Here is a 15,945-nt window from a genome sequence, read left to right as displayed (position 1 = left end):
AGTGCTTCATTAGTACTGACGTATCTGCCCATTTGGAAGTTGCTGATTTTGTCATTCGCATTTTCCGACGCAATACCAAACACAGCCATGTCCCTGCCTTTTGTGACGTACTTGCACAAATATTTGATTGATTTGGCCGAATGACAACTCTCAACGTTTGCATGTGTTTCGAAAAATCGTGATAGCAGCGGGCAATATGGTACAATGAATTCATTTCCGATCTCAATCTCTTGATTTTGAACTTAACTTTGATAGTTCGACCATTATCTTCTTTTGAACGCCGACGATAAACTGGATATCCATCGTTCCCTGTGACTGTTTCAGCAACTAACGGTCGCGGATATCGTTTTGTGCACTTTCCATCAGCCATGCAAGGCGATAATGGATTTAATGCACCGCACGGTCCATGCACCATCTGTGTCGTCACAATGTCGTGTAGATGGGGATTAGTGACTGGATCAGGAATTTCAGCTGATATGATGTCATCCACTTCATTTGAATGTAATTTGGTCAGCAACCAAATTAGGATATGAGCATGCGGTAAACATTCGTTTAGTAATTAGATTTAAAATAAGAATTTAATCGATCAGAAATTTAACTTTTTATTATTTTTCCTGGGTTCTTAGCTTTGAGATTATTATAAATATAATCTATGTTATATGTTTAGTTCGATTTATGTTAAAAAGAATATAAAGTAACAAATTAAAATGTTGTAAAACGTTATTTATTTCAAAAGGTTTCTAAACGTTTTGTTGGTTTTCAAAATGACATCCAGCAAAGTGACGTTTTCTAAAGTCGGGGCGGAATAAGCCCCCTGAGCAGAGAACAATGAGTAGCTGTCAAACAATGTATCACGCACGGGCGCCATCTAGGTACTTAAAATATTGGTTTGTAGTACATGCTATGTATCAGAGATGGCGCTGTATGTGAAAAAAGATTTTCCCGCTTTTCTGTTGAAATTTTTCTGAATGAATATGCTGAATGCTGAATTTTCTTTGCTATAAACCTCACGGAGCCCGAGATCTTTCCAACGAATGCAAAACCGTGAAAATCGGTTCGTGCGTTCTGGAGTTATAGCGTCAGGAAGGAAAACCCGACTTATTTTTATTATAAACGTATAAACGTTGAACGGTAGAGAAGATAGGCTGCTGCGACTCAGTCTGACTCCAGCGCTTGGCTGCAATATAAAATCTATAAATTATGAAGGTATGTCGTACAACAAATAAGTAGGAGCAAGAGTGTGTTGATGAAAACGCAGAATTCGTCAGAATTCGTCACTTGAATTAGTAAAAATACCTATATGTATAGAGTTGCCGTTCGTTAGTCTCGCTAAAACTCGAGAACGGCTGGACCGATTTGGCTAATTTTGGACTTGAATTATTTGTGAAAGTCCAGAAAGGGTTTAAAAGTTAGATAAATATGAAAATGCTCGGAATTACATAAAAATAATAATTTTGTTTTTCCTTTGACGTGTCCCCCGTCGGACGGATTCCTTTTGTTTGTTTTAAGTTTATTTTATACAAAGGCTTAGATCTTTTATTTATCGATTGATGCACTACGAAGCCTGCCGGGTCAGCTAGTAATATTAAAAATAAACGTATTCTTAAAAAAATAATTTATTATATCTGGTAAATACTAATATATGTATGTACATTATTTCGTCATGACTTAGAATGTGATTTGTAAAATTTCAATAAACATATTATATCACATTGTTTTGTCGGAGTTTTGGACAGAATCATCGCCACCCAAAGTTATTCATTACAACTAGTACTCATTAACACTAACTATCAGAATCTCTACATCAATACGCATGTACGTTTGCGTATCTAATGTACCGTGCAAGTGCATAAATATAGATACATAAATATTTGTTAAATTTTCTCAGTCAGAGGACTCAGAGGAGTCTTAGGCTGCCTGTCCACTGGAGCGGAGCGAGGCAGCGGAGCGGAGCAACGGAGTAAGGCGGAGCGGAGTTGCGTACTGTGTCTGTTCACAGGAGCGGAGCGGAGCGAAAAAGTAATGCGGTGCGGAGTTTAGTGCCTAGGTGACGAGTCAGTTCACACTGCGGGCGCCCGCACCCGCGCTCGCTTCCCCGCTCCGCTGCCTCGCTCCGCTCCGGTGGACAGGCAGCCTTAGTTGCGCGTAGTTCGCGACGACAGCTCGCACAGTGCAGTGCTCTAGAGATATCGTACTAATTATGGCTGATTACAACGAACAATGAACTAGCGTAATTAAGGATTCAAACGTTTGATACAATTATATGTATTTGCTGATGTTCTGGCGAGGTCATTAGGTTGTTTTGATTTCGAATATTGAAAGTTAACGCATCAACGTAGCTTAGGCGAAGAGAACCACGCGGGGAGAATTTTGTTGGTGGTTGGTTGGTCGCATTAGCCCTGTCGAGAGTCCGGGGCGACCGCCGCGCGTCAGGACGAGTAGAGCGGCTCGCTGTAGAGGCGGCTCGGCGCAACCCCTACCAAGGCTTTGCGGGAACTTTTCTTTGCTGTACAGAGAAGGATTCATTTTAGTCTTCATTTTTATTTTTATTTTTGGATCATGTTGTGAAACCTCTCAACAATACACTTTTAAAATTATACCGTGGACTTTCCAACAGGACTCTGCACCTGGTAAAAAGGCATTAACTACCCCAGTCTGGCTTGAAATCAACGTTTCGGGATTTATAAGAGCTGAAGACTGGCCCTCATCTAGCCCTGACCTCAACTTTTTAGACTTCAAATTATGGACAGTTTTAGAGGACATGGCTTGTTCTAAACGATACGGCGACATTGAGTCTCTTAAAAATCTTTGGAGCAAGCAGTGGCGGAATTTCCCTTGGAAATCCATAGGTTCGTGGCCAAACATATTAAAGGCCTGTATAAAAGACAAAGGTAGCCATTTCAAATAGAATCTGTTTTTTATTTTTTGCTGAGACTTTAATACATATTATGTAGGCATAAATTTAATAATATTATATGACTTGAATGACTATGAGAAAGATACATGTTTTTGCGTGTTGCTCGGCTCCATGTTGTAATCCATACTGTGTGTGCGCATGCGATGTTGCCTCGCTCAGGATTCGATGAATCCAAACATGAAGAAACGTGTTGTGTAATATTAGGGGTTAATAAAGGCAGTTGCCGATTTGTACTGAAAAATTTTAATTTTTGTTTTATTTTTATTTATTTAATCAAAATATCTACCATTATTATCTATATCTTGCACTGGTGGTAGGACCTCTTGTGAGTCCGCACGGGTAGGTACCACCACCCCGCCTATTTCTGCCGTGAAGCAGTAATGCGTTTCGGTTTGAAGGGTGGGGCAGCCGTTGTGACAATACTGAGACCTTAGAACTATATCTCAAGGTGTGTGGTGCATTTACGTTGTAGATGTCTGTGGGCTCCAGTAATCACTTAACACCAGGTGGGCTGTGAGCTCGTCCACACATCTAAGCAATAAAAAATAATAATATATACATTGCTGCCATCTAATAGGAAGGTCATTTATGCCTTTGCGATAGAGCTCTGGTGATCTAGATTCTACAAACTGTGTGAAAGCATTTTGTACAGCCTCCTGAGAAGAAACCTTTTTATCACGTAGAAAATTGTCTAAATCACGAAAAAAATGGTAGTCCGTTGGAGCAAGGTCTGGCGAATATGGAAGGTGACGAATGGTATCTAATTGCAGTTCCTGTAGATTTAAAACGGTTTCTGGTGCTGTATGAGGTCTCGCGTTATCATGGAGCAATAATAGCGAAGATCGATTAATGAGTCGGGGCTGTTTCACTGCAAGTTTTGCTATCATTGTTCGGAGTTCGGTACAGCAGACATTTGCCGTTATTGCTTCACCAGCTCGGAGAAAGCTATAGTGAATAACACCATGCTGAGACCTGATGCTGAACACCAAACAGTTCCCATTACCTTTTTATTGGTAAGCTTTGCTTTAGGATACTGTTGCGGCGTTGGAACTGAGGTCAGCCATTGCATTTTTCGCTTAAGGTTATCGTAAAGAATCCACTTTTCATCACATGTCACAATTCGATCCAATATTTCATTTCTGTATCGATCCAACAAGGCAACACAAGTTTCAACACTCGTTTCTTACTGCAGATCAGTCAAACCATGAGGTACTTATTTTTCATATTTTTTAATTTTATTGATTTGACGCAAATGAGGCAATTGGTAAGGTAACGTTGAACCATGCCGCTAATTCCTGGGTAGCTTGGCTCGGATCGGCTTCCACAATCTCTTTCAATTCAATGTTATTCACATGTGTGGACCGTCTTCTACGTGGTTTGTTCTTCAAATCAAAATATCCATCACGAAAGCATTTAAACCAAAATCGCACGGTGCGTTCATTAGCAGTCCCCTCTTCAAACGAAACATTGATATTGCTAGCTGTTTCTGCAGCATTAATTCCGCGTCATCGGAAAGTCGATTATCGAATGTTGCACATTTTTCAAAAGAAGAACCTCAAAGGAAACCATTTGAAAAAAGTTTCACTCAAAAATCTCAAACCATGTACCTATGTCCTATGTCAATTTGAAGTACCTATTACAATAAAACGGCAATTTCATAGTTTATCCCCTATTATGTAATACTGACCGGCATCGTGCATACAGCACAGCGTGACGGCGGTGAGGAGGGCGGCCAGGGGCAGCGCGGCGGCGAGGGCGAGGAGGGCGGTGTGCGCGGCGCGGGGCGGGGCGGGCGCCGGGCCGCAGCGCGTCACGTTGCGCACGGAGTACTGCTCCAGCACGCGGCGCACGTCCGCGTCCAGCGCGCGCAACGTCGCCAGCATCGCGCGCGCCGTCTGGGCGCTGCCCGTCTCCACCGAGCGCAGTTGGAAGCACGGCCTGCGGGCACACGTATCACACGTTACCGATTTAATGTGATGCGATGTGATTTGAATTCCGTTTTGCAGATGGACGCCACGTGGATAGTGTCCGAGAGCAGCACTAACCCGAGATGCGTGTGTGCGGCGGCATCGTGCAGATGCAGTTGGAGTCGAAGAGCTCGGGGTGCCAGCACTGCGTCCAGTGCAGCTTGCAGGTCGCCCAGCCTCCGCCGCGACCAGCCCGCGCCCTCCAGCCGCAGCAGCTCTCGCTCGCGAACCACTGTCACCTGCACGATACGAATCACATCGATGACGTCATAGAGTTTAACTATTTAAAACGAGTGAAAGCCTGCACAGCGCTGACGGTCGACCGATGTAGCGAACTAAACCGACTTGTGGAACTAAAATGTTAAGGCTTTAAACGGATGTTATCTTCATGCTATGTCGATATTATTATGCATAGGTGTTTGTTTATTGTGTAAGCAAGTTAGTAATTTGATTTACCGCGCACTGTTAGAACGATAATATTATGCTAATGCACTTGAACCATAATGAAGTATTGTGGACTTCTTTAGGAAGCGAAGATACACCATCTACAGGATTAGGTAAAAAGACGACGCGGGTTGAGTGAATAGCACTATAGTTCGTTTGAGTTAAGAATGCTTTTTTTTCCTACCTATGCTGATAGCCTTGAGAGGCTATTTCAGCATAACCTTAACTAGTAGGTTAGCTCACGGGGCTCAAACCTGAAGACGTTGCTAACACTAACCCTAGCAAGAGCTGTGCTTTGCAGAATCTACGACCGGATCGGAAACGCGACTCACTGAGAAGATCCGGCGAGAAACTTAGTGGGCTGTGTCTGTGGGTTAATTTACTCGTCGAACCTTTCGTCGCAAGCGAAGGGTTCGACGAGGACGGTGACCGGTGCTTGTGATATCTAAAAGCACCGTTAATGGATCAGGAGGATCCGTAATGACGTTTTTTGGGCGATGTCGACTGTTTACCATTCGGTTTACAGGATCGGGTATGTAATTTCCAGCGGCTACCACAAGAGGGTTCTCATGTCGTGCCGCCTTCTCAAAGTGTGTGGTGTGTGGCTACCACTACTAACCTCGACCCACACCTGTCCGCAACGATCGGCCTCGTCCGAATTACAAGCCAGGACCCGCAGCCTGAAACAAAGCCAACAGCAACGAATTCTTCAGAGGGCGTCTAAAGATGAAGAGGTGTGTTGGAGATAGTTTTAAAAATCTCGTGATAATTAAACGCTATATGGATTTTATATACATATATGGAATATAAATATCTTAAAGATATAGATATTGTTTCAAAAGATTGTTTTTGTGAAGTTCACGTTTTGACACTGAATGGTATGATGACGCTAAGCTTGCATCTATGTACGCGGGTTTGGAACAGCAACATCCGCAAGCCTGTGTGCCGGCCCTGTCTGCCCGCTCGAGGGAAATAATAGCATAAACAGCTTTTATAGAAAAACAAATAATAATGCGATGAAAAAAAAAATTCGCCTATACATTTTCTACAAACCAATGCTTAATCTGTGAATGTAAGATTGTAAATGATAAAAATGACTTTTTATCTGTAGATAGAGGTGCAATTAATGTCTTATTTTTAACTGCTGGAGATGTTAAAGAGCTTGGAGTCATTTTAACGTGACGCTTCTTGACAGACAGACAGACAGACAGACATACAGACGGACGGACCACAAAGTCATCTTTAAGGGTTCGCTTCTCTTTTGATGACTGGAAACCAAAAAATGCTAATTAGACAAGTTTTGCTTAATATGTAGGTATTATAATGCTAAGCATCACCGACGACCCGCTGACCTGAATATCCCGTCCGCGTAGTGAATGAGGTTTCGCACGATCTTCAGCTCTCCGGTCACGTTGTCCAGTGAAAATACATCACTAACATTGGACAACGACTTCTCCTGTGGAATTGATGACAGTACTTTTATAATAAATTACTTAACAATTAAATGTAATTCTAATTATTATTGATTTCAGATATGGGATATCAATAGTTATAAGGCGTCGTCCATACGGCGGGCCCTATTGCTAGGCGCAATGGCGCGATGGCGTGCCGAGCCCAGGCAGTGGGCGGGACAGGAAGATACTTGACGTTCGCAGTTCAGAATTTTCTTTTTAATCACTCTTTACATTCTTCTTTAATGAAATTAATCTAATAGGACCAGTAGTTTCTGAGATTGGCACTTTCAAACAAACAAACTCATCAGCTTTAGAATATTAATAATATACTATAGATAAAATAATAACAATAAGTTGCAACAGTTTTTAGGTAATTTTATACCTTTTATAATTAGACCGTAGGCCTTGGCATTGTCTCGAGGAGTTGAATGAGATTACCTGAATAGGTGACTGGAAGGAGGCCGCGGCGAGGAGATAGCGGAGGGGGGCGGCCCCGGGGTCGGCGTCGGCGGCGCGCAGCGTCACCACCGCGGTGTGCGGCGCCACGTTCAGCCGCACGCCCACCGTCACGTTCCCGCCCACGAACTCGGGTATGTTGTCGTCCAAATCTTCCACCTTTATCAACACCTGGATTTGCGACGGATCCTGGACACCACACATTGAATGAGACGTCGATATAATGGACCCTGCTTTGTGCAATCGTCGAACCACTCACCAGTCTGTTGTATGCGTCGGTGAGTGTCGGGGTGGTTCCGTGCTTGAAACATTTGAGGGTGATGAGCAGGCGGTCCAGCTGCTCCCGGTCGAGCCGCGCGGCTGTCACCAGCCGCGCCTCGCTGCTGTGGGTCCGCTCCGCCCGCACGGCGCCCAGCTCGTTGCCCGCTGACACACAACACTACACTCAGATTGCACTAGCGGCGGTGACTCGTGCTGAGTCTGACTTCTATGTGCAGTTTTATAGATTTTTTGTCTTGTACTGGTTTGGGTGCATCAGTAAGTCAAATTTGAGTACAATATGAAACTCGACCTTGGCACAATAGATTATTCAGAAATTAGGTAAACTTTAATCCCTATTTTAATTAATGATAATACTTAAAGTAGGTACCTACATCAGAAACAAAATGAAGAGTTTATACAGAAATTCCAAGTCCTATAAAGTAGTCATTACACGAAAAAGAAATTGTAATTTTTTTGAGTACAGAGTACGTTGGCGAATGAAAGATCTCATCACATCGTGAATTCCACCCCCCAGCTGGAGACGTGAGGTTTAACTCTCAACTGTATTGTAGTATAGACTGGTTCGTCGTTCTAACCAGAACGTGTTACTGCTTCGCAGTCGAAATAGGAAGAGGTTTGTAGGTTTGATTTTTTTAAACGGTTGTATAGCTTCATTGTGGTAGTAATTCGTGAGCATGTGCTAAATGCGTATTTCTTTAGAAAAAATGATACCTGCCTTCGGGATTTGCACACCGATACAGCAGCACCGCTCGGTCCGTGTGCGCCGGGCGTCTTGTCCTCTACCACGAGGAGCTCCGTTTGTATAAACTATTTTGAATTTTTATTGCTTAGATGGGTGGACGAACTCACGGCCCAACTGGTGTTAAGTGAATACCCACCCACCTTGAGATATGATCTCTAAGGTCTCAGTATAAATACACCGGCTGCCCTACCCTTCAAACCGAAACGCATTACTACTTCACGGCAGAAATAAGCAGGGCGGTGGTACCTACCCGTGCGGATTCACAAAATGTCCTACCACCAGTAAAAGAAAAGAAGAAAACCACCCAAGAAATCTCTTGAGAAATGTTTGTGCAGTATAGCAAATTATGCAGTCAGTGGTTACTCGATGACAGCGCGGTATGTGAACGGGATTTCTGGTCCAGGCCGACTCTTTTTTACATATATTTTGTATATTTTTCAGGTGACTCGAATTTACTGATGTCTTTTGAACATCGTTTTAGACCACGACATAATTACTATACGTGTAATATGTATGTATATAATATGAATTATGTATGTTATACCTAAAATATTGAACAGACAACATCTGGCAAGTGTGATCTTAAATAAACAAAAACTATTGGTGTGTTCTGGTGTTAGTAGAAGAGAAGTAACGTTAACGTACATATGATGGCGTAGTCGATCGCTGCATTTTCTTCGATGTCTTCATCAATGGCTCGCAGCCTCCCGATTTCGGTACCGATTGGGACTTCCTCTTGCACCAACATCACCACTGGAGGGTCGTCCTGCATAATTCCATTATGGATTAAAACAACGTAATATAACATGTGGTCCATATGTGCCACAAGCTAGGTCAATATTCATCTGAGTTGTACTACCAACCGACATCGCGACTCTTCCACCCTTCGTACGCACGTGCGCGTCTACCACTGATCGTGTCAATGAATGAGTTCGTAACAAGCAACACACACACCCGGCAGCCATATCGTATCATCGAGTACAAAAATATTATACCCATTCTTTGTGTAATTACGTTTGTGAGATATAAAATTGGTTTGTTGTATCTCGTTCTGTTACTTTGTTAATTTTACAAATTTAAAAAGATACTGGATATATCATTATAGTTGAGGACTATATCATATGACACAGATAAAGAGGACCGTTCGGATTGTCGAAAATCGATCGATTTCGATTCACCGATCGCTTGGAATTTTGAACGGACTCGGAGTGACTTCGGTTCTCTCCATGTTGCGTACTGGATGTTCCATGGGGAGTGCTTTGAGGAATGGTTTGCGCACTGTCCGCCACCGGAGCACAATCAATCTAATTATTAGATATAAGCGGATGCTGCTGATCATGATGGTACTGACGAGGTTCCTGGCGAAGTGCGGCTTGTGGTCGTCGAGGTCGGCGACGGCGAGGCGCAGCAGCGCGGTGGCTCGCAGCGGCGGGCGGCCCGCGTCCTCGGCCACCACCACCAGCGCGTACTCCGCGCGCCGCTCGCGGTCCAGCGCGCCGCGCGTGCGCAGCACACCGGTCCGCCTCTCTGTCCACAGCGAGCACAGCGCCAACCAATTACTCGTACTGCTCACTCATGTGACTCGTATGTTACTTTACTTCGATGACTTTACATCAACGAGTTTTTGAAATTATATTGTACCACTGGTATTCAGCAAGCGGGTCACAAAATCATTTGCATGTGTAGATTAATAAATGAATTCCTATTTATTTTAAGACGTGTGCACCAGCTGCATTCCCGCCTGCTGTTCAGTAGAGACCGGAGTCCGTATACATCACAACGTGAATGTCGCCACGCCAGCAGTAATGCGTTTCGGTTTGAAGGATGAGGCAGCCGTTGTAACTATACTGAGACCTTAGAACTCATATCTCTTTTTTTTTTTTTTTTTTTGTTTTTTTTTCCTACCTATGCTGATAACCTTGAGAGGCTACTTCAGCGTACCCTAGCTTGTGTAGGTGAGCTCGCGGGGCTCAAACCGGAGAATTGCTAACACCGCCCTAGCAAGAGCAGTGCTTCGCAGAATCTACCACCGGATCGGAAGCGCGACCCACTGAGAAGATCCGGCGAGAAACTCAGTGGGCTGTGTCTGTGGGTTAATTCGCTCGTCGAGCCCTTCGTCGCAAGCGACGGGTTCGGCGAGGACGGTGACCGGTGCTTGTATTTCCTAAAAGCACCGTTAATGGATCAGGAGGATCCGTGATGACGTGCTTTGGGCGACGTCGACGGTTTACCAAACGGTCTACAGGATCGGGTATGTAGTTTCCGGCGGCCACGACAAGAGGGTTCTCATGTCGTGCCGCCTTCTCAAAGTGGCGCAGCGATGCCGACTGTAGATACTTACTGACGGGGTCGAGCTCCAGGTCATCGTGGAGGTCCACGTTCCTCTGGAACCATGGTGCTCCGACGGCTATCCTGCAGAATCGGGATTGTATAACCTGAAGGGGTTTCAAGTTGGTGCGGGCCGCGTGAGCGAACACTACGCTTGCATACGTCATGACGGGGCGTATGCAAGTTTTGTAGAGGGTTACCTTGTTACGGAGGGACAGTTTGCTTCGTCTACAAAGCATTGGGTAGAGTCGTCCTAGTATAAACGCGGCGCGATCGCGTACCGTTTTTACGTGGGGACGGAATGCCATCCCTCTGTCGAGGGTGACGCCTAGGTATTTGACCTTCGGGGCCCACGGTATGGGCTGGTCAAAGAGAGTGATGGGGCTAACGGCGAAGGTGTTTACGCGCCTATTGGGGAGTGGGGTGCTCGAAGTGGTATTCGGAGGGCGACCCCTTTTGAATAGCACCGCTGTACTTTTCGTGGGGTTAATGTCTATTCGCCACTTCCGGAACCACTGTCCCATGGTGGTTACTGCGGTCTGGAGTCGCCGATGAAGCAACGACATCTTCCTACACGAGTAGTAGATAGCCGTGTCATCGGCGAAGAGCGCTAGATGGGTCTCCGGAGACCGGGGTATATCGTTGATATACAAACTAAATAGTAACGGGGAGAGTGCGGAGCCTTGCGGGACTCCGGCAGTCAGATGACGGGGACGAGAACGAGTTCCCTCTACTCGATATCGAAACGAACGGTTCGACAAGAAGTCTCGTATGATGAGCACGAGTCTGTCTGGCACTCCCATGTTGTACAGTTTGTAGATCAAACCGTTGTGCCAGACTTTGTCGAACGCCTTCGCTACATCGAAGAAGAGGGCGCCGGTCGGGATTTGTTTACGCCTATTTAGCCCTATTAAGATGTGCTCCGTGAGGCGGTGCACTTGTTGTACGCACGAGTGTTTGGCGCGGAATCCAAACTGCTCGTCTATTAGAATTTTATTCGCGGTAACGAAGTCCCAGAGGCGTTTCCGAAGGAGCCGTTCGTAAATTTTGCCTATCGCTGGGAGGAGACTAATCGGTCGGTAACTAGCGGTTTCATTATTCGGTTTGCCCGGCTTGTGTATACCGATAACGTCCGCTTCTTTCCATACCGCCGGAAAGATGCAGTGCGTCATAGCGGCATTTAAGATGGTAGCCAACATTGTTATCAGTTGGATTGGTAAGAGTTTTAACGCGCGGTTGCGGATGCCGTCGGAGCCGGGTGCCTTCTTAGGTTGAAGGTTTTCTATTACTTCTCTAACTTCGTCAGAGGTAATGGGGGGTAACGCGTCCGAGGGTGGCAGGGAAGCTCTGCGCTCGACCTCCCTGTCGACTGCCTCGGTGTGTTCGGGGTCCGCGTATTGAGTGCTGGTGGTGCACTGCTCTTGCAGTGCATCGGCCAGCAACTCTGCCTTGTCATCGTCATCGAAAGCCGGTGGTTGGCCTGAAGGGCGTACGAGAGGAGGCATAGTAGCGGTAGTTTCGGACTTGAGAGTCCTTGCTAGTCGCCAGTATGCTTGATGAGAGGCGCGAGTCCTTCTAAGTAGCTATCCCAATTCTCATTTCGGGCGTCGCTTAGGCGAGATTTTACATCCCGCTGTAGACGACGCATCCGAATCCGGTTTGAGTGCGTGGGAAGTTGATCGTAGGCCCGGATTGCCGCGTTTCTAACTCTTAGGAGGTTCCTAAGTTCGGGGGACAGTCTGATGCGGTGAAAGCTATCCTCCACATCGACTTCTTTTGAGGATCTTATGATCGCGGAAGAGATGTGATCCGTGATGATGTTTATGGATTCGACTGTGTCCTCGGGGGATGGAGTTGAATCCGGGCCGCAGGGGAGGATTGGTGGAGCGGCATCGGCTAAGCATTTGCCCAGCTTCTTCCAGTCCACCATGGTCCTCGTAGCTGTGACTGGGTTGTGGGGGCGACCGAGCTGCATAACGACAGGTCGGTGGTCTGAGTCGAGCTCTGACATTGCTTCGATGGAGCGTAAGCGCAGAGTTACGTTCCTCAGCAGTGCCAGGTCTATAGTGCTCGGACGGAGCGCGATGTTATACGGATAACATGTTGGGGTTGGGGGACCGACTACTTCGAAGGTAAGGTCGTCTATAAACGCGTCGAGACGCCTACCGTTTATGTTTGAACTGTGGCAGTTCCACCTAGTGTGGTGGCAATTTAAATCGCCTGCCAGGATGACGGAGTCTCCCATGCCGAACAGTGACTCGATGTCACTGCTCAGAAGGGGCTTGTCCGGGGGGAGATAGACGGATGCGATGACGATCGGCTGGTGTCCCGTCAGCGAGATACGGCACACTGACGCCTCGATATGTGAGAGCGAGGGGTATCGAGAGGGACAACGTGCAGGGCCCGCCTATAGTAAATGGCAGTCCCGCCTTTGGAGGCGGTGAGTCTGTCATTCCTAACCATGACGTAATTCGCGACTTTCGGGTCACGACGCGAGGGCTTCAGGCAGGTCTCCTGCACTAGCAGAATATCTACAAGATTGTCGCGGAGGAATTCGTAAATTTGATCGCGTTGTCGCGCGAGTCCGTTAGCATTGTAGAATGCTAACGTAAGGGAATATGGTTTCTCTCTAGCGTTTTGCGCCATTGATTACCGGTGATTTTAGAAAGTACGGGCCACGGACTCGTAAACGTCCATGTATTCGAACGCGGCCGCGAGCCGTTGTTCGGGGTTTACCGCCCTTCGCATCGCGTCTGCGAACGATCGCAGACGGTCGAAGTTGACCGCCGTGACGAAGTCGCGCACGAGCGTGAAGTCGTTGACGGCTGAGGGTTGCGGGGGACGGTACGCGGGCGCGGGGGGAGGTGCGAGCAGGGGCTGCGGCGCGGGACGTGTCGCGAGCGGGGGCTGGGGTGCGGTTTGTGTTCCCGACCTCGTATACGGCAGCGGTTTGTTCCACGCCGAGACGGTGGGAACCGCAGCCGGTACGAAGGCGGGTTTCGGTGCTGAAGGCACCGAAGTCTTTGGGCCGACGGTACGGGGGGCTGGGTGGGTCGGACGTTTTCGCGGAGCCCTAGGACATCCACGGTAATTCGCGGGGTGCCCTTGCTTAAGGCATAGGACACAGCTTGGAGGTTCGGTCGCGGTTTCCCTAACTCGCGAGCAATCTACCGTGGCGTGATCGCCGAGACACTTCACGCAGCGGGGGCGCGCGTGGCAATTCCGAGCCGAGTGGCCATATAGTTGGCATCTGTGGCACTGTCCGGGAGTGCCACGTCTATGGGGGGCTTCAATGGTAACCCCGGATAGGCCACATACTGTCGCGAGACATGCGATCTTTTTCTTGGCCTCCGGGGTTGGTTCTAGAGCGACTAGAACCATGTTATATGGTTTTTTGTCGCGTCCGTTGTGCATCCGGTGCACACTTACTATCGGGAGGGACTGAGCGGTCAGATCCTCCCTTACGTACTCTATGTCGAGTTCCTTCGGAACTCCGCGTATTACTACGCGGAGCTCGCGGTCCTCCTGAAGAGCATAGGTTTGGAAACCTATGTTCTCCTTTCGGAGGTACGCGGATAGAGCCCTATGGTCGCCCGGCGTTGCGACCTTTATTTGAATCCCATGCGCGACGTTACGCGCATGGGTATAATTTATTTTGTTTGCCTGAAGGGCCTGGGAGACGCGGTTCCATGCTGACTTCTCCTGGAGAATCAGCGGGGGCGGGGCGACGGTTTTTTGCGCGGGTGCGGGCTTGGGACGCGGCGGTGGGGTTGCGCGGCGGCCGGAGTCCGACTCCGGTGTCACGACTACCTGCGGACGGGAGGCAGTCGCTGATTTTGTTTGTTTTGTCGTGGAGCTCCGGGACTCCACGGCGCGAGTACGTTTTTTCCCGCGTTTTACCGTTTGGAACCCATCCGAGGTTCCGGGCTGCGGGCTCGTCGCGGACTCGAAGTCCATCTCCGATCCGGTATCGGAGTCTGAACCTGAGTTAATTATTACGGACGACGCGACGGATGAGATTGGCGAGAATGACGTCGCGGGTGCGTTAGGCGCTTCGTTGGCGCTAGGCGCTTCGTGAGTCGCTACGTGCGTACGTGCGCTCAAATTGGGTTTGGGGGCGGGGCATGACTGCGCGGCTCGAAATGACGCGGCGAGGGACGCGGGCGGGGCGGGACTCGCGCGGGCGGCCCTGTAGGCCGCGAATTCGGCCGTGAGGTTGGATAGCACCGGGTACTTCTCGGCAAGTAACCCGAGAAACCCTAAGAGCTCTTCTTCCATTTTTTTTCCGTTTTTGCCCGGGGGGGGCGTCCCCGGGACTTAAGGCACACTCGCCGAAAGGCGAGTCCCCTGAGTAGGAGTTCACCCCCTGAGCTTTACCAGCTCCAAGGGGGGGGAGTGCCTTTGCCGTGAAAACGGCAGTCGGCTAGGATTGGGGTGGAAGTTTGGTAAGGTGGGGCCCCACTGGGTTGTGGGAATGCCACAACAAGCGGTGATCTCAGCGGGGGGTTAGTCTCGAAAGAGACTGTTTTACTCGCCGAATAAATAAATAAATTTAATAAATGATATGAGTGGATGATAATGTGAAGTCGTTACGAATGCACAATCGACAAGTTCGAGTTGCTTTTACGACACAAGGTCGCGACGCCAGCGATAGTGCGTCAAGAATTCGCAACAATGCCGCGATCGATGCGACAACGACAATGCAGCGAAACTCAAGACACAAGATCGCGACGGCAGCGACAGTTTCTCGCAAAAACACGTCCGGACTGTAAGGTGATGCAATCGGAACTGCGGCTCATATCTCAAGGTGGGTGGCGGAATTTACGTTGTAGATGTCTATGGGCTCCGGTGACTACTTAACACCAGGTGGGCTGTGAGCTCGTTCACGTATCTATGAAATAAAAAAATTAAAAAAATTACACGATGTTATGCCTTCATCGTGGGAGTCGCTCATAAACATGCGTCAAGAACGCATATCCTTAGAAATGTAGCCTGTCTTGTAGTCTACCTTGAATGGCAATAGATAAGCAAACGAAACATAAAGTTTACCGATGGTGAAGGCGGGAGTGAGGTCATCGCTCTGCTGGATGTAGTAGTGGAGCTGGCCGGAGGGCTGCGTGGGGTCATCTGGGTCCGTCGCCACCACCTCGTACACTACAGTGCCCGGCGCTGTGTTCTGCGCAGGCATACCTATTTTAGCTTTGAGAGAAGTGTGTATGTGACTGGAGATCTTACTATGCTGTTTTAAGACGAGTAGAATTTAACCGATGGTGCCCCTCATTGTAAAATAAACTGGGCTCATCATTACTTTATAACTGGACACTTTATAAGATAAAGAAAATTTTTATTTTTTTA

The 15,945-nt window shown here is 47.6% G+C and overlaps 1 protein-coding gene across 1 annotated transcript in view; it reads right to left on the bottom strand.

The window, feature by feature from the left end:
- Positions 1–1,600: 1,600 nt before the first annotated feature.
- The window catches only part of Cad74A (cadherin 74A), a 30,017-nt gene continuing 15,672 nt past the window's right edge, over positions 1,601–15,945 (bottom strand). The window contains 10 exon segments of the mRNA XM_089737118.1: positions 1,601–2,506; positions 4,605–4,855; positions 4,963–5,123; positions 5,948–6,008; positions 6,681–6,784; positions 7,221–7,427; positions 7,498–7,664; positions 8,908–9,028; positions 9,614–9,789; positions 15,640–15,766. Of these exon segments, the coding sequence (XP_089593244.1) occupies positions 2,430–2,506; positions 4,605–4,855; positions 4,963–5,123; positions 5,948–6,008; positions 6,681–6,784; positions 7,221–7,427; positions 7,498–7,664; positions 8,908–9,028; positions 9,614–9,789; positions 15,640–15,766 (1,452 nt within the window). The 3' untranslated portion in view covers positions 1,601–2,429.

Source organism: Bombyx mandarina, chromosome 22, assembly GCF_030267445.1.
Source record: "Bombyx mandarina strain Sakado chromosome 22, ASM3026744v2".
NCBI lineage: Eukaryota > Metazoa > Arthropoda > Insecta > Lepidoptera > Bombycidae > Bombyx > Bombyx mandarina.
The sequence above is the reverse complement of the archived record's forward strand: the minus strand, read 5'-3'. Positions and strand labels throughout refer to the sequence as shown.